Source organism: Rhinoderma darwinii, chromosome 1 (assembly GCF_050947455.1).
Source record: "Rhinoderma darwinii isolate aRhiDar2 chromosome 1, aRhiDar2.hap1, whole genome shotgun sequence".
Classification (NCBI taxonomy): Eukaryota; Metazoa; Chordata; class Amphibia; order Anura; family Rhinodermatidae; genus Rhinoderma; species Rhinoderma darwinii.
The window spans coordinates 475275323-475294999 of NC_134687.1; the positions used below are offsets into that span (position 1 = coordinate 475275323).

A 19677-nucleotide genomic window follows, 5' to 3' on the forward strand; every position below is an offset into this window, starting at 1 on the left:
GTGGAAGAACATACTGAAGAGGGGAGGGCTATGCCCAATGGGGTTAAAGAGTCTCTGTCACCAGATTTTGCAACCCCTATCTGCTATTGCAGCAGATCGGCGCTGCAATGTAGATTACAGTAACGTTTTTATTTTTAAAAAAACGAGCATTTTTGGCCAAGTTATGACCATTTTTGTATTTATGCAAATGAGGCTTGCTAAAGTCCAACTGGGCGTGTTTAAAGTAAAAGTCCAGTGTATTATGTGTGTACATCGGGGCGTTTTTACTACTTTTACTAGCTGGGCTTTCTGACGAGAAGTATCATCCACTTCTCTTCAGAACGCCCAGCTTCTGGCATTGCAGACACAGCCGTGTTCTCGAGAGATCACGCTGTGACGTCACTTCCCCAGGTCCTGCATCGTGTCAGACGAGCGAGGACACATCGGCACCAGAGGCTACAGTTGATTCTGCAGCAGCATCAGCGTTTGCAGGTAAGTCGATGTAGCTACTTACCTGCAAACGCTGATGCTGCTGCAGAATCAACTGTAGCCTCTGGTGCCGATGTGGCCGACACGATGCAGGACCTGGGGCAGGAAGTGACGTCACAGCGTGATCTCTCGAGAACACGCTGTGTCTGTGCACTGCCAGAAGCTGGGTGGTAACGAAGAGAAGTGGATGATGCTGATTCGTCAGCATCATACACTCCCATTCCTAACGCCCAGCTAGTAAAAGTAGTAAACACGCCCCGATGTACGCACATAATACACGCCCAGTTGTACTTTTACTGTAAACACGCCCAGTTGTACTTTAGAAAGCCTCATTTGCATAAATACAAAAATGGTCATAACTTGGCCAAAAATGCTCGTTTTAAAAAAAAACAAAAACGTTACTCTTATCTCCATTGCAGCGCCGATCTGCTGCAATAGGAGATAGGGGTTGCAAAATCTGGTGACAGAGCCTCTTTAAGTAGAAAAGGTTTTTAAGATGAACTGGACCATCGTGCAGGCTATTCTGCAATGCATTACCCAAGCTCTACTCCCTTCTTGATACTGATGAGGGCTAAGGATCCTGAGAACAGCTGTATACAAGTTGGAATAAATGGCTGTGTATTTATAGGCAGTATCTGTGCTGTTCTGGGCGCATAGTTAGCCACATGGGCCGCAGGAAACATTTCACATTTTTTATCCATCGTCCGAAATGAGCAATAACTGCCTTGCTTATAAATGTATGATTCAGCTATGCAAATACCTTCTGTTTTAGGATGGCCTTGTATTTTACAAGATTAACCCTTTCATTACCAAGGGTCATTGATGCCCCTGTGTCCAGGTCAAATTTTCACTTTTTGATATGCACTTCTTTAAAACGATAATATCTTTGGAACCGCATTGAATATCATAACTATTTTTACAAGACTTCTGAGGCTTTCATTTTCTAGATTAGTGTAATTAATTCAGAGTTTTACATTTTTAAATTAGCAGACAAATCACTAAAAATGAAAAAAAAACTAAAAAAAAACTTTTTTTGTAATTTTTACACACACACACACACACACACACACACACACACACACACACACACACACACACACACACACACACACACACCTGTAACAATTAGCCCTCTTCTCTCTCCGTCACCCTGGATTGCTGTGAGGGGAGAGTGAAGAGGGCTATATACACACACAACCGTGAAAAAACTGTCAACAACGAATCAACGGTCAGTTTTTCATGGCTGTATCAATGTGTCTCAAAATTTGAATCCATTTCCCGGCCATCTGACCGTTTTTAACCGCCATTTGCCATCAGTTTTTCATGGATGTTAAAAAAAAATAAATTATGAATTTTATTCGTTAGGGTTTTTTTTGTCCCAACCCCCTGAAAACACTACCATGTAGATAGTGACGCAAGGCCACTGTAGATAGTGCCAGTGCCCACATGGCTGGTGGCCACTGTAAAAAGTGCCACAGTGCCCACATAGTGCCACAGTTCTCCCTGTAGATAATGCCCACATAGTGCCACACACAGTGCCCATGTAGATAGCACCAGTGTCCCCTGTAGATCGTGCCAATATGATTCCACAGTACCCATGTACTTAGCACCACACCCCCTATACATAGCGCCACCCCCTGTAGATAGCAACATTCCCCCTGTATTTACCAATATCCCCGCTACATATAGGTGCCACTCCCCCCGTAAATGACAGCACTTCCTGTAAATAGCACCGCTGTAGCTCCCTGTAGGAGCGGAATCCCTCTGCCCGAAGATCCCACTCCTACAGGAAGCCCCTGATGTCTCTGTCCATATATGGACAGTGACGTCAAGGGTTAACTCTAAAAGCGGAATCCCCTGCCAGAGCGGGGATTCCACTCCAGGAGAGCCCCTGACGTCACTGTCTATATATGGATAGTGACACCAGGGGCTTTCCAGTAGCGGAATCCCCGGTGTCAGCCGGGGATTCCACTCCTAGAGAGAGCCACTAACGTCACTGTCTATTTAGAAGCGGAATCCCCGGCCAGTGCGATCTGACACCAGGGACTCCGCTCCTAGAGTCAGTTCAGGTGGCACTATCTACAGCGGGGATGGAGAGACGGTGGGGGCTCCCTCTAGGAGGGGAATCCTCGGCCAGGGTGCTGGCTGGGGATTCCGATGCTGGAGGGAGCTTAGGTGGCGCTATCTACAGTGGGTTTTGCGCTGCCTACAGTGGGTTGTGGGTGGCACCATCTACATTGGAGTGTGTATTCTCAAAGCCCTGGCCGACATGAGAGTGCAGCGCTGCTCACACTGAAGCACACTACACTCATTAAACCTGTTCCAGGCTGTCAACGTTTATACATGTGCTAACTGCACGGGACATTGGCAGTTAGAACATATATAGCCGTATGGCAGTCGTGAAGGGGTTAAAGAATCAGAAAATAGTCCACATATTAAAACATAAGATACAAAACACATGAGTAACATAAAAGTTAGCTTACTGGCGGCACCAGCCTTCAGGACATCATTACATGTGGCAAACCATCAGGCCCTCCGGGCACACCTTATGGTAACAAACAATGCTCTACCATATACTGAAGTAGTGTTTAAACACAATTATAATTGATTAAAAGGTGTGGTTTTGTATTCATATACCATATAGCAAAAGCTTTGCCTCTGGAAGGTGCAGGCAGGACTAGATAGTCTAGTCTCTCTAGACTTAAAGGTGTTATTATCCCACAGAGCAAATGATGCATTACACACTGCCCATTTAAATCAATGTGTTGTCTGTGTAATGCAGTACAGGACCTCCAGAGCGAGAGGCGCTCTTTTTAGCGCTCTTCACTCTAGCTAACAGAAGATCCACCTCCATTAATTTAGAATACCCTAGTAAGATATATAGTACCAGACAAAAATTTGGAGACCACTTTTCTTACCATGGTTTTTCTTCTCTTTTATTTTTTACCTTATAAATTCATATTGAAGACATGAAAACTTTGGAGGAACACATATGGAATGAAAGGGGTTGTCCGGGCACGGACTGGTTTTCCATACTGACGACCTATCCACAAGATAGGTTATCAGACTATGATCTATGGGGCTCAAACACACGGCCCCCGCACCAATCTGCTGTTCCAGCTGCCCTCGTGCACCAGTTGTAATGAAGTGTTTAGTGCTGGAAGCAGATGGCTCCGTACGCTGCATCACTTGAATAGGAGCAGAGCTGCAGTACTTTGACCGGAACCATCTGCTTCCAGCACAGACATATGGTGCCAGGAGGCAGACGGAGCAGCCGATTGGTGCGGGGTCTGCGTGTCTGACCCCCACCAATCATATACTGATGACCTAACTTGTGGATAGGGTATTAGTATGAAAAACCGGTCCGTGCCTCGACAATACTTTTGTAGTAAACAAAAAAGTGTTAAACAAACCAGAATATATTTTAGATCTTAAATTCTTCAAAGTAGCCCCCTTTTTGCTTTGACGACAGCTTTGCACACTCTTGCCATTCGCTCTATCAGCTCCGTGAGGTAGTCATCTGGAATGGTTTTCAATTAACATGTATGCCTTGTCAAGAGTTAATTTGTCGATGTTCTTGCCTTCATAATGAATTTGAGACCATCAGTGTTGTGCAGAGGTAGGAATGGTACACACTCCCATACAGTGTTTAGCCCTATTCAACTACGGTTGTAATCCACATTATGGCAAGAACCACTCAACTAAGTAAAAAGAAACGACAGTCCATCATTACTTTTAGATGTAAAGGTCAGTCAATCCCGAAAATTTCAAGAACTATGATGGTATGCTCAAGTGCACCATCAAACACTATGATGAAGTTGACTCTCATAAGGACCACCCCAGGAAAGGAAGCCCAAGAGTTTTTTCTGCTGCAGAGGATGGGTTCATTAGAGCCTCAGAAATCGCAGATTAACAGCACCTCAGATTAGAGCCACATAAATGCTTCACAGAGATCAAGTACCAGATATCTCAACATCAACTGGTCAGAGGAGACTGCGAGAATCAGGCCTTTATGGTTGAATCGCTGCAAAGAAGCCACTACTGAGGAACAACAACAAGAAGAGAATTTCTTGGGCCAAAAGATACAAGGAATGGACAGACCAGTGGAAATCTGTTCTTTGGTCTGAGGAGTCAAAATTCAAGATTTTTGGTTCCAGACACAGAAAAAGTGAGTGGATGGTTTCTACATGTGTGGTTCCCACTGAAGCCTGGAAGAGGTGTGATAAGGGGATTTATTAAAAATGCAATGAACACAACCAGCATGACTACCACGGCATTCTGCAAGGACATGCCATCCCATTTACTTTGCACTTCGTGGGACCATCATTTTTTATTTTTTTTTTGTAACAGGACAATAATCCCAAGTATACCTTCAGGCAATGTAAGGGTTATTTGACTAAGAAGGAGAATGATGGAGTAATGTGTCAGAGGACATGGCCTCCACAATCACCCGACCTAAAACCAATTGAGATGATTTGGGATGAGTTAGACCGCAAAGTGCAGGAAAAGCAGCCAAGTTTTTAGCACCTCTGGGAACTCCTTCAAGACTGTTGGCAAACCATCCCAGATGACTACCTCATGAAGCCGATTGAGAGAATGCAAAGAGTGTGCAAAGCTGCCATCAAAGTAAAAGGGGACTACTCTGAAGAATCTAAAATAGAACACTTATTCTGGTTTAATACTTTTTTTTTGTTTACTACTTTATAGTTATCATGTATTCAACAGGACTCTAAATGTAGAAAATAAAATTAAAAAAAACAAACAAAAAACCATGGAGTAAAAAAGGTATAGCCAAGTTTTTGACTGGTACTGTATAGAAGTGGGTTTTCTAAACTAGACAACCTCTTTAACCTGAGAGGGCCTGTAATTCGCTTCAGGGTGAGGTTATAGTGACGGAGCCTCGTTTAAATAGAATACCCATTTTAAAAATAAGATAAAAATTCACCTGTTTGCATCTGCAGACAAATTTTGAAGGATTAGAAATATGAAAGTTTAAGGCCATGTTCACACAGAGTTTTTTTGCAAGCAAATAAATCTGACTCAAAAAGGAATTTTGAGGCAGATTTTTGACCTTCCTTCCCCTTTTATGCCGCGTTTTTTGGCCGCGGCCATTGAGCGCCGCGGGCAAAAAACGCTTTCTCTGAATTCAATTGATTTCAGAAACGGAACCGCGGGAAGAAAGAGCACGTTGAAAATCAATGGGAGGCGATTCCAGCCGGTTTTTTTGGAGCGGTTTCCGCGTCAAGAAAACTCTGCGTGAACAAGCCCTAACTCTATGGCTAGCATCACCCAACAACTGTGTAACCATGTTACTCTTCTTCTAACAGGCATTGTAGTCTAGACACCACCATGTGCATTTTACAACAGCAGCAAGAGAAATGTCATTATTTATTTTTTTTCCCACCACCTCCACAATAATTTGACCACACCAGAAACCCATAAATATTCCTAACCAATGCGGTTTCCCAAGTGCAAGAGGCACATTAAATTACAGGGATACAGAGACCTACTCACCGCATGAAGGTCTTGAATTCTCATGTTCAACCCAGATATGATTTCTTGCCGTTCTTCATGAGAGTTTGAGTAAGGATACATATGGCAATGGTAACTGAAAACAATTAAGAAAAGCAGAGTCATTCTAACTACACTTTCCAATAGCTGCAAATGCACATCCATGTTCTGCAATGTCTACTTAAACATACATTTGCGTTTCTAGTCACATACCTTTTGTATATTGTGCTATCCTTTATTGCATTTCTAAAGTATAAAAAATTGGAATAAAAACTAAATCAGAATGCAAAAAAAGCAGAACGTAATCGTGTGCTTAGCAGTGAGTCTGAGGTGTCCATTATCTACAGTTCTATCAATTTAGAAAATGTTGTAAATAAATATATATATATATATTATAAGAAACTATTTCCTTGAGAATGAAAGGTTGACAAAGTGAATTTAACAATGCAGTAAATCCTCCTTGCCTCCCACGCCTACCATAATCAGGTTTTTGTCCACACTAAAGTCTATATTCACAAACCCCCACATATGTTGACTCTCAATGCACAAATATAAAGGAGATTTCACATAAAAATGTAAATATCGTCATCTGGTTTTGGAAAACGTATTTAAATTCTATGTACACTTTTGAAGGCGTTTGTTTGGTTTTTTTTTTAATTTAGTTTCATTTTGAACAACTTTTTAATTGTTTTTTATTTAAAAAAATATGAAACGTAACTTTTTCAGACAACTTCTACGTATCCTGAATACATAGAAGCTATACCTTGCGGTCAAAGCCGAATCCTTCAGGTCTGCAGGACTGATGGCTTTGGCGAACGCTGGTCCTGCGTGTCTCTGGCACGCAGGACCCAGCTATTATCGATCACATCTAAGTTCAAGACCTCAGATGTGATCGATAATAGCTGGATACTGCGTGTCAGAGACATTCAGAACATTTATTTCATGAACTTAGATGTGAACGTTAATAAATGGATCCTGCGTGTCAGGGACACACAGGACCAGCGTTCACCAAAGCCATCAGACCTGCAGGTTTCAGCTTTGTCCGCAAGATACGGCTTCTATGTATTCAGGATACATAGAAGCTGTGTCTCAAAAAGTAATATTTTTTTTATAAATAAAAAACAATTCAAAAGTTGTTAAAAATTAAACATTGATTGTCTTCAAAAGTATACATAGCTTTTAAAGTGTTGCTAAACGTTTGACAATCTTCTGTCATAGTGACACGTAAGAAGTTTGGATTGGTGGGGGTCCGAGCACGGAGACCTCCACCAATCGCTAGATAGAAGCAGCTGAAGTGCTCATGTGAGTGCTCAGCCGCTTCGTGTCTGTTCGGCTTTTTCTGGAAAGCCGTTGTATCGGAGTACGGGCTCATAGACTTTCTATTGAGTCTGTACACTGATACATTTATTTCCGGAAATAGCCGAACAGACACGAAGCGGCTGAGCGCTCACATGAGCACTTCAGCTGCTTCTATCTAGCGATTGGTGGAGGTCTCAGGGCTCGGACCCCCACCAATCCAAACTTCTGACATGTCACTATAACATGTCAGAAGTTTGTCAAACGTTTAGCTACACTTTAAGCTTTGGTACGGCTTTCAATCGGATTGACTATTTAATGAATATGAACCCTTCACTCTAGTGCTCATTCCAAAACTCGAAGTAAAATTATTGAAACTGAAAAATTACTTTGTAAGAAAAGAAACCTGAAAGTATTACCAAACAGATTTCATAGCAGTCTCAGGATTACTGACTGTAAATGAACAATAGCAACAGATTGCAGTTCTGTATAAAAGTTTACTCACCATTCACAGATCTTTATGACTTTTTGTCCTATTTGTTCTCCCCAATAAGAAACTAAAAACACAAACCACTTAGTTGGTTCTTCCTATAAAATCGAACAGAGACAACGGATGAGTTACAGTAAATAAAAGACGCGTTAGGCACATCGTAAAAAAGGTACACAATTAACATAAAATGGTCCGAATCACAAAACCAAATCACTTACAATGTCTGGTCTTATTTCTAGCCGGTTTTGTTATAAAGCAACCCCACAATATGTAATAAAGTAGTGAGACAACAACTCACCGTGTCAGGGTCTTTCAGAAGCTCATCTAGCTCCCGGTATGTCAGGATTGTGTAGCCTTTACAAGCCCTCCACAGCATTTTCTCAAACGATTCCAACTTCGCATAGTGAACCAAACCAGAGATAAAGCTGCAGACAGAAAATCGTTATGTAAAATGCTTCTGGGGCTAGACTAAGCGGGTGGAGATCACATAGTGATCTGTTATAAGAACCAATTCAACTGTACATTTTAAAACCCAACAAACAAACACATATTGGTCCAAATTGGAGTGTTAATTTCATGACACTCTTATTTAAAGTGTTTGTCTTATGACATCATACATCATATTGCATTTTACAAGACACCAAGCTTTAAAATCAGTCTACTCCATTTTAAATTATTAAAGTGAATTAAATATATAGTAAAATATATGTGAAGTATCCAGCAAGTCTGATAATCCAGTATCAACAGGGGTCCACAGAGTTACACCATATTCCCCAGATGTCAAATGTATTGGGGCAGTTGAGAGTTTTATATACTACTCCTTTCTAGGGGCAGTACCTGGTTTACTTGTAGCTCCCACATGCTTACTGTAGAGGTGCTTGGCCGATACCATATGTGGGTTATTCAGTCACGGACTAGGAAAAGTGAAATAGTAACATGTGTCCAGTCATCTTGCGGAAGGAGTCTGAGTAAGCATACCTCAGGAGTACAAGGGACTCGAATTTGACAGAAGATCTACTACTGATATTAAGAATCGTGCTATTGGAGAACAAGACCATATCATATACCAAAAGTCAGCGTTCAGTTGTTGTCATCTTGGACAGGCGGTTGATGAAGCTCTACCAATTTTGGACATTCTGACCGTTGCCTGATATGCGTTTGGCGGATATTATAGAATTACGTTAGTCTGTTATTTATAGAAGGAGATACAGCAAGATGTGATTTTTAAAATCCTCAATAACCTCATCTGCAAGTGTTGCCAATATATTGTTGTCGTATAGAAACGTCACTTTTTAATAAGGAAACAGGCCATATTGATTTATATTTTAAAGCAAGCACTAAGCAGTAAAAAGAAACAAACACCCACGGCCACTTAAATGTTTAAAGAGGGCCTGTCACTAGGTCGTATAAGTTGAACTGGTTTACTGACCTTAATAGCTTATTCCAGCTCGTTTTTTCATTTTTTCTTGGACCCCCCGTTCCAGAGATATGGCCCACTGTTTTGTTGGCTTCCTCTATGTTCACTTGCTGTATTAAGCCAATATGGCATGAACTACCCTCAAGTGGCCTCACACTGATTGGTCAGCATCAGAGGTAGGTAGGCTAGCTCCACCCTGTTGGCTAACTACAGCAAATTTGCATATCGGGACCGAACAAAACAGTGGTACATATTTCTGGAATGGGGCCGGTCTAGGGAAAAGAGAAAAACAGTGCTGGAATCATGGAGACAGCTCTATTCAGGTCAGTTAACCAGTTTAACTTATATCACTCAGTGACAGGTCCTCTTTAAAATATCAACTTACCCCAGTTTTGCTCCAAGTCTCTGCATACAAGTATAGTCCATTAAGGATTCCTTCTCTAACGTAGGGAATTCTTCATAACTGGTATGAGATGTTTCATACTAAAAGGAAGCAAAGCAAACCTTTATTATACATGTGATGATTTATCTGTCTTTATGTGATAAAGAACACAATAACAGTACATTTAAAACAGATATAACTAAATGCAGAGACAAGAAACAAGTATTCCAGTTTGTAAGATAAAACTGGAATGACAGCCACCTTTTACAGTCAATCGGCGCCATGTAATACCGCATGAAAAGAGCACCCGCGGTCTGCTTCTACCAATAACAGCTGATCGGGGAGAGGTTCCAGCAGTGATCAGCACATCTTTCTTTCACAGGTGAAACATGCCATAAATGTTCGACTAGTAGAGACTCCAACCACTGGGTTCTCAACCAAGCCTGAAGACAGGTATGCCTGGTCCTTGTTCCCAGAAAAAAAGGGCCATATATGCGCAGTCCTTTTCCATTATTTTGAGTGAATACTTTATGCAGCTTCCATATCTCTTATATAATATAAAATATAATAGAGAGTGACTGGGCACCCCTGTTTTTAGTATCAGTAAAATACCAACAGACCCCTACTGATCTGACTTTTACAGCATATCAAGTGGCAATGCTGTAAGTCAATAGTCAGAAAACTATTCAAGTGCACGCAGAATGAAGAAAAAAAAAAAAAAAAAAAAAAAAAAAAAAAAGGAGAAGTAGAGGATGCTCTTTGGGCTATGTTCGAGAAATTTTTGTGGCGGTATCACCCGCAAATTTTCTTCTCCCATTGATTTCAATGGGTGGCGGACGCTTCTTTATCCCACTAGCGGACCAAAGAAGCATCCTGCCCGATCTTCGTGCGCAGGGCTGGCTCCAGGTTTGTGAGCCCTTGGGCGACACAGACTTAGGCCTCTGTGTTGGGGAACTTACGGGGGCAGCAAAATGGCAGAAAACGTCACTTTGTGCCCCCATATAGAACGCCACTAGCACTCTGCCTGGGACACTACTCTGCTGTATATGGACAGTGATGTCTGGGGCTTCCCCAGAGCCGAAGTGCCGGGCAAATCGCTATCAGCTACTACCACTCTGCCTGGGAGTCTGTAGCTTAGTAAATGGCAGAGCGGGGAGATACCTCCCTGCTCTGCTATAGCGTTCAATTCTATTGAATGTGGCGTCGCTAGCGGGGCCACTGGGTATGGGGGGGGGCCGTGACAGCAGGCGGCATGGGCCCCCTCATGCCACAGGCCCTGTGGCAGCCGCTATGGCTGCTACTGCGGTGGTTACGCCGCCTCCTGGCCCCTCTAGAAGCAGAATCCCCGGCAAGACTCTGGCCGGGGACTCCACTCCTGGAAGAGCCATGTGAGCCGAGTGCCACCCCCCCCAAGGGTAGTGGGCCCCGGCACTTGCTCGGGTTCGCCAGGTGCTGACGCCGGTCCTGTTCGTGCGGATACTGCCCATACCTCCCATTGAAGTGGATGGGAGTAGGAATTTTCCTGCTGACGGCAGTAATAATTGTGCGGCAGGACACGCCAAACAAAATCCGCTGTGTGAATATAGCCCTAGAGCAGGGGTCTCAAGCAAGCAGCCCGCATTCGGCCCCTGGGGCTGTCATCTGCGGCCCGAGGGACACAGAGCCGCTAGTATAGGCTCTGCTCCGAGACTCTGGAATTCCCTGACATCGCCGTCCACATATGAACAGCGATGTCTGGGGCTTCCCCAGAGCCGGAGTCCCGTGAAGAGAGCTAGTATCGGCTCTGCTCCGGGACTCTGTGGAATTCCCTGACACCACTGTCCATATATGGACAGTGTGTCAGGGTCTTCCACAGAGCCGGAGTCCCGGGCAGAGCGCTAGTATAGGCTCTGCTCTGGGACTCTGAGCAAGCCTCTGACATCGCTGTCCATACATCGACAATGATGTCAGGGTCTTCCCCAGAGCAGGAGTCCCAGTGATGTCAGGAGCATAGCTGGAGTCCCAGGAAGAGCCTACTAGCGCTCTGTCCGGGATTCCAGCTCTGGGGTGCCCCTGACATCTCTGTCCATATATGGACAGTGATGTCAGGAGCAGAGCTGGAATCCCAGGCAGAGTGCTAGAAGCGGCTCTGCTCCTGGACTCCAGCTCTGGGCAAGCCGCCGAGGGCTCTGCGGCAGCTGCCAAACGCTGCTAACTGAGCTGCCGGACTGTATTTAGCGGACACTTAAACAGGAGAACTGGATTGTTGAAATAAGCACGTGGAGTAATATCTAAAACATTAAACCTAGCGGTATTATTATAGTAATGTAGTGTTATTATTATAGTAACATAGTATTATAGTAGTTCAAATAACTAATTGATTAACAATAATTTTGTATTGTATCAAATTGGAAAGTAATGCGGCCCGTCAACTTCCCATTTTTTCTATATGTGGCCCACTTACCCGGCCAAGTTTGAGACCCCTGCCCTAGAGTATTAAAAAGTATCCTGTATACAGAGCAGCTGTATCGTTTGTGAATCGATCACATCTAAGTTATGAACTTAGCTGAGATGGGCAAAAGATGGATCCTGCATGTCGCTCAGTGCCACTGATCTGACAGGTACAGGATACAGCAGCTCTGTATACAGGATACAAAGCAGCTGTATCTCAAAAAGTAAAACTATTTTTTTGATAAACTAATTTGAAGTTTGCACCAAACACACTGACTGACATTTTTATTAAAAAAAAATATAATAATCATTTTCAAAGGTGCACTTAAGTGACTATTTTTACCTCAGATGATCTTTGTACAAAGCTCTTTGTCACCCTCAGCATGTGTGTATACTCAGTCAACTCTAGTAAGTTTCTTTGCAGCTTCTGCTTGTTCTTATTCACTTCCTTCAGCTCAGATTCAAGCTTCTGTAATTGTTCCTGGAAAATACACAATGTACATAACATAAAAAATCCTTTTAGTTAACTTTGCACGTACGGTACTCTGCCTGGTATTGTCTTGTTAGAAGAAACAAGTGTAATGGAAAGTAAATGGGCATGAGGCTGTTGTCATGCTGTCAGAGATCATCAAATATTCATAAAAAAGAAAAAAAAAACAGTACCAGGTCATAAAAGTGTCAGACAAATTGTATCAATATAGATTTACCTGTATTTCCAATACACGTTTCGGCAGGGGGGCTGCTGGCAGCATGCTTGCTTCTGGAACAGGGATGTCAGCTTTTTTGATCTCCTGGACGAGATATCCTAACAACAAAACAAATACGTACTCAATCACTGGTTTCACCGCAAAGAGGGGGGGGGGGTGATTAATGCATTTGCACCAGATTTGTGGTGTAATAAAGTCACACATTATGGTACATGTCATATTTGCGCAATAATTTGCAACTTCTCTCCTCTCACCCCTTTTGAAACCGGTTATGAAAAGTGGGCAGGGTTAACAGGGATGGGAGGAGCCAGAAAGTAGGGTTGACAGGGATGGGAGGAGCCAGAAAGTTTCCAGCAGATTTAACATTTTAAAAGACAGAAAATAGCACAAATTGTAGACCAAATCTATGCCTGCTCGTAGATTTCATTTTTTGTTTTTAGGACTACCCGAGATGCAACAGACTTACTAAGCGACATGCACCTATTAAGTTTGGCACATTTCACTCTGATGAACTTCAGTTAATGACTGGCGTTAGTAAATTCTCCCCCATAGACCACAATATGACATTTATCAAAATTGCCATCAACTGTCTTAAGTTAAAGCTTGACTGTTTTATTGACAAATGTTGTGAAAAATGTATTACAGCATTTGCCCTCTTTCATAAATCTTTCACAACATACAACTCTGCCATTAACTTTCACACGTGCTAAAATGAAGTCACTTTTTCTATGTGGAACAGAGATAAAACTTTAGACACTAGTTTGGAGTAAAATACACCCCAAAAAAAGGCACAAAACACATTGATGAATGTGGGCCTATGTATTCAGCAAGTTCTTTGAATTTGACAAAAATGAAGAGCCAACAATTTGTAGCGTTGTAATATTGATGTAATGTTATACATTTAGCATTGGAGTTGGGGTTAAAAGTATTTTACATGGTTGCTTTGAAAGGGAAATTATGTGCTGGAAGTTTAGACTAGTAAAAATGTCCTGGCGCAACTCTGAGAAGTTATTGATGTCATCTGCTACGATAACATACACTGATAGATTAAAATAAAGTATCTGTGAATATTCCTATTATATACGCATATACAATGCATTCGGAAAGTCTTCAGACCCTTACAATTTTTTCACACTTTATGTTGAGGCCTTGTGCTAAAATAAAATTAAAAAAAAGTCACGTTTGTCCCCATCATTCTGCACTCAATACCCCATAATGACGAAGTGAATACAGAATGTTCGTAATCTTTGCTAATTTATTATAATGGAAAAAACTAAAATATTGCATTGACATAAGTATTCAGGCCTTTTACTCAGTACTTAGTTGAAGCACCTTTGGCAGTGATAACAGCCTCCAGTCCTCTTGGGTATGATGCCAACAAGGTTTGCACACCTGGATTTGGGGATTTTCCGCCATTCTTCTCTGCAGATCCTCTCGAGCTCTGTCAGATTGGATGGGGAACATATGTGGACATCCATTATCGGGTCTCTCCAGAGATGTTCAATTCAGGGCTCTGGCTGCACCACTCAAGGACATTCTCAGAGTTGTCCCTAAGCCACTACTGTTGTCTTGGCTGTGTGCTTAGGTCATTGTCTTGTTGGAAGGTGAACCTTCGGCCCAGTCTTCGTTCCAGAGCACTCTGGATCAGGTTTTCACTAAGAATATCTCTGTACGTTACTCTATTCATCTTTCCCTGAACCCTGACCAATCTCCCTGTCCCAGCTGCTGAAAAACACCCCCACAGCATGATGCTGCCACCACCATGCTTCACTGTAGGGATGGTACTGGGCAGGTGATGAGCAGCGCCTGGTTTCCTCCAGACATAACGCTTAGAATTGAGGCCAAACTGTTCAATCTTGGTTTCATCAGACCACAGAATCTTGTTTCTCAGTCGGAGTCCTTTAGGTGCTTTTTTGCAAACTCCAGGCGAGCTTTCATGTGTGTTTTGCTGAGGAGAGGCTTCTTTCTGGCCACTCTGCCATAAAGCCCAGATTGGTGGAGTGCTGGTTGACCTTCTGGAAGTTTCTTCCATCTGCACACAGGATCTTTGGAGCTCAACCGGAGTGATCATTGGGTTCTTGTTCACCTCTTTATCAAGGTCCAACTCCCCCGATTACTTAGTATGGTGGGACGGCCAGCTCTAGCAAGAGTCCTGGTTGTTCCAAACTTCTTCCGTTTAGGAATTATGGAGGCCACTGTGCTCTTGGGAACTTTCAGTGCAGCAGAAGTTTTGTTTTTTTATACCCTCCTCCTGATCGGTGCCTCCACACAATCCTGTATCTGGGCTCTACAGGCAGTTCTTTCCTCCTCATAGCTTGGTTTTTGCTCTGATATGCATTGTCAGCTGCTTGATCGAAAACAAAAACAAAAAGAGAGAGACGGCGCTCCTCTAAGGTGATATGGTATGAGCAATATAGGTAATTAATTATTACCTGACGAAGACCTCAGTACAAGTTTGAAACTCATTGCAGCAACCATTTTTTATTGTATTTTAAACATGTTCTCCAATAAATCCTTTTAATTCCTATCCATGACTCTGTGGAATCAGTTCACCATTCACAACAGAGCGCCCGATGCAAGGAGCATTTTTTTCCCCGTTTCTTCATTCATTGTCAGCTGTGAGACCTTCTATAGACAGGGGGTGTGTAATGTACGTGGCTGCGGGCTGTCAGCTCCAACCTCCCCCTGACAGCCGCGAGTCGGCAAGCGCTGGCCCCAGCCTCCTCCTCAGGAGACGCCAGCACTCGCGTCCACTCACCTCTTCCGGATCCCGTAGGGGCAGCGCGCGCACCGGACCTCATGGATGAACTTTGACCCATGAGTACCCTGGACTATAAGAGGGGTCCAGCCCCCTAGTTCTATGCCTGAGCGTTGTTGTGTTCCCTATAGTTTGTCTATGTGATGGCCTCCTAGTGTGTTTCCTGTTCCAGTCCCTGCCCCTGTACCTATACTTGTTTCCAGTTCCTGTTCCTAGCAATCCATACCTTCCTGGTCTAGCACTGAGCTGTGCCAAAGTCGTGCCGTGCTGCATCCACGTCTCACCTGCTTCACCTCGCCTGACGTCCGGCAGCTACCTAGTCCCAGCCGAGCCTGCCCTGCTGCTGTCTGAGCTGCCACAGGTACCTATACGCACTATAGACATTCACCTGCACCCTGTTTGCCAGCTGCCTTACCGCCAAGGCGGTACGGTCTAGTGGGTCCACAGACCCTTCGTGACAGGGGTGTGTCCATCCAAATCATGTCCAATCAAATTAATTTACCACAGGCGAGTCCAAGAAACATTTCAAAGATCTAGAGAAATGAGAGGCCCCCGGAGCTAAATTCCAAGTGTCATAGCAAAGGGTCTGAATACTTATATCCATGGGGAATGTGAGTTTTAAATTTTTAAAACAATTTGTAAAAGTTTCCAAAATTCTGTTCTCACTTTGTCAATATGGGGTATCGAGCACAGAATGATGGGGAAAAAAAGAACTTGAATTTCTTTTTATTTTAGCACCAGGCCTCAACATAACAAAATGCAAAAAAAAAAGAGTGAAAGGGTCTGAAGCCTTTCCGAATGCCCTGTATCTCATCTTGACAACCCCTTCCCATATGCCCTACTAGGGTAGATGAATATCCCAGAGGACAGGCCTGCTCGGGATCCCTCTTCATTTACTAGACCGGAAAGCTACGAACACAAGAAGCAGTTTTCTTTGGCAGACTCGGAAGATCATTTGAATGGTGGCATATAATACTGCATTCATCCCCTGCTGCGGCTGAAGATTATGCATAGCTAGCTGCATCTTCCCCCAGCAAAATTAGTTGGGAAGGGTGGGGGGGTTAATCAAACAGGAGACCCTGCTGTACCGTTTTCTTATCTCACTGACATAGGGTCGGATGACAGAACGAAAATAATAAATAATTCAGCGGTGAAAAAAAAACCAGAAGAATTGAATATGGCAATTTTCATGTCTGGCTGCCATCTGAACAGTTTGCCGTCATAATTGCTTCTGTGAGGTTACCATGTGCCCGGATTAGATAACAAGTCATGAGTGTGCTACAGATAATATTACAGAGAATTTCATCAGGGACAAAATAAAAAATAAAACTAAACTTTTCCAGATTTAAGAAGAAAAAAAAAAAAAGCTTAGGGCTATTATTATAGAGATCGCTTTAATAGATCAATTCCTAGTATGTTCTTAGGCCTGTCTAATTGCTCAGTCACAATACTAATATCACCCACAATTGGGCCGGTGTCTGACAATCTAACATATTTATATGGAGGAAGCCCAACTGTCCCCCAACGTCAGTGCAAACAAGGATCAGGTATGTTGGATTTCAACATGCTCAACCCTTTATACAAGTGGGAGATAAGAACGGTCAGATATGGAAATCATGCAGGTGACATCTTAAAGAGGCTCTGTCACCACATTATAAGTGCCCCATCTCCTACATAATCTGATCGGCGCTGGAATGTAGATAACTGTGGTTTTTATTTAGAAAAACAATCATTTTTGAGCAATTTTAGATTTATGCTAATTAGTTTCTTAATGCCCAACTGGGCGTGTTTTTACTTTTTACTAACTGGGCGTGAGGAGTGTATGACGCTGACCAATCAGTGACCAATCAGCGTCATACACTTCTCATTGTTCCAGCCCAATCACGCTGTGCACAAGGGCCTTTAATTGAGGCAGTCTAAAGATGCAGCAAATTCATCACGGTGGTGCACGACGTATGATCTATTTGGCACATCTTGCTAGATACCCTTCTCTTCCTTATAGCGACTCTCGGGTGGGTGAGTTTTCATTTGGCGCATTGTAAGCCACGCCGGTTTCCCAGACACGTGAGGTGCAAATATCGGTTCTAAAAAAATAGTCTAAAATGACACATTCTAGATGCAGACACAGTGGTAAATCTGCCCCAATCTATATGTAGGTAACCTAGGACATTTTTTTAATTTTAGGTGGTTCTGTACTGTCCAAATATTTCGCTTATTTGTATCAGCACAAAACTGTATTACAATCTGCAATTGACACAATATTCTAATGCAGTCCCCAAGAAAAGATCAAGGTATTGGATGATCACACATGCCTGTACAGATGCCATCTATATTGTATGCGTGCACATCACGCCCATAGACTGGTAAGACATACTCAGCACGGACCCAATTCGAATTATAGGACTCATGCACCATACTATCCGGGCATCACACGGTTGCCACAGCAACTGTACCCGCCAGCATGCAGAAGCGTCTCCCAATGTCAAGTCAGGCGGGAGATCACAAGTGGAGGTACACTTAAATATATAGAAATGTGAGTGAAATGCCTAGTAATACTGCCCAGCAATAATAAATGCCACCCGTAGAGGCAGGGCACAGGTGGGCAAACACAAGTACAACCATTTTGACAATTGCAGTCTTCCATCTACTAACCTAATATCCTCTCAAGATCTTCACACTTCTTTACTTCACCAACAAATTTCCTCTGAAAGGCGCTTACATGAGGGTTGAGCTATAAGAAAGAGATTGATTCTGAATATGGATTAAACAAATGACATATTAACGATTATAGAGCGGGATTTCTAAAACCAGCAGAAAGTAGACTATTGAAGTCGGGATTTGAATGAGAATAAACATAAAACTAAACACGTTCTGCAAAGACAATACGTCCTAAACGGAGGTCAACACAAACTTTATGTGATGTCTATTAGAGAAAAACAGGACAATAAAGGCACAAAGATAGATATTACAAATGGATCACAAAGTTAAAAGACAGATATCTGAATGCTATAGATACATCTTACATCTATATGAAGGATATTGGATCCCTCACAGGGTCTTAATGAAGTGACAGGTACCATGCATGCCCACTCATCGGGTACCAGGATAATACATATGGCCCTTTTACTTCTCACACAGCCAACTAGCGACCCCATCACTCCAGCTCTTGGGGGGTGACCATATGACGCCGGCACTTGAGGGGCGACCAAATCACAGTGCCACTTGGGGGGGCGACCAAATCACAGTGCCACTTGGGGGGCGACCAAATCACAGTGCCACTTGGGGGGCGACCAAATCACAGTGCCACTTGGGGGGCGACCAAATCACAGTGCCACTTGGGGGGCGACCAAATCACAGTGCCACTTGGGGGGCAACTATATCACAGTGCCAATTGGGGGGGCAACTATATCACATAGACAGTAGGGGGTGACTATATCACAGTCAACATCAGGCAGAATATTACAACGTCATGCTGGTAATACCAACCAAACACAATAAAGTAATGCCAAATCAATACTCACGTCCCTGAACTCTGCCAGCCCCATCTCCCCTAGCTCGCTGACACAGTCATAGGCAGAACCAGACTGCAGGAAGAGCTGTGCCAAGCACATAGTCTCACTTCGGAACAGAGAACCCATCCTGAATGTATCCGGCCTCCAGATCCTGTCACCAAATCCCGGCGCGGGGAGACTTCACTAAGTGACCGGCTCTCAGGTATCTCCACGTCGCTTCCTCCAATTCCTCTCTCCACACACAACTTCCGGGATGAGGACCTTGGGTGACGTCGCGATAACGTGATCAATGACAGGGGGGAGGAGAAGTCCACACGTGGGATCAGTAATGCACGCGTATAGTGAGAGTCTGTACTCATGTATGTAGTGAGATGACGTCTGTAGTCATGTATGTAGTGAGATGACGTCTGTACTCATGTATGTAGTGAGATGACGTCTGTAGTCATGTATGTAGTGAGATGATGTGGGTAATTATGTATGTAGTGAGATGATGTGGGTAATTATGTATGTAGTGAGATGATGTCTGTAGTCATGTATGTAGTGAGATGATGTGGGTAATTATGTATGTAGTGAGATGATGTGGGTAATTATGTATGTAGTGAGATGACGTCTGTAGTCATGTATGTAGTGAGATGATGTGGGTAATTATGTATGTAGTGAGATGATGTGGGTAATTATGTATGTAGTGAGATGATGTGGGTAATTA

At 43.2% G+C, this 19677-nt stretch overlaps 1 protein-coding gene across 2 annotated transcripts in view; it reads right to left on the bottom strand.

Moving 5' to 3' along the window:
- Positions 1-19215, bottom strand: part of ATP6V0A2 (ATPase H+ transporting V0 subunit a2) — a 37980-nt gene extending 18765 nt beyond the window's left edge. For both annotated transcript variants that reach the window (XM_075833742.1, XM_075833750.1), the window contains exons 1-8: positions 18981-19215; positions 18112-18190; positions 12702-12799; positions 12338-12475; positions 9568-9665; positions 8064-8190; positions 7781-7863; positions 5983-6076 (exon numbers count right to left, since the gene is read on the bottom strand). In XM_075833742.1, the coding sequence (XP_075689857.1) occupies positions 5983-6076; positions 7781-7863; positions 8064-8190; positions 9568-9665; positions 12338-12475; positions 12702-12799; positions 18112-18190; positions 18981-19097 (834 nt within the window). In that variant the 5' untranslated portion in view covers positions 19098-19215. The remainder of the gene's footprint in view (positions 1-5982; positions 6077-7780; positions 7864-8063; positions 8191-9567; positions 9666-12337; positions 12476-12701; positions 12800-18111; positions 18191-18980) is intronic.
- Between the last annotated feature and the right edge of the window lie 462 nt (positions 19216-19677).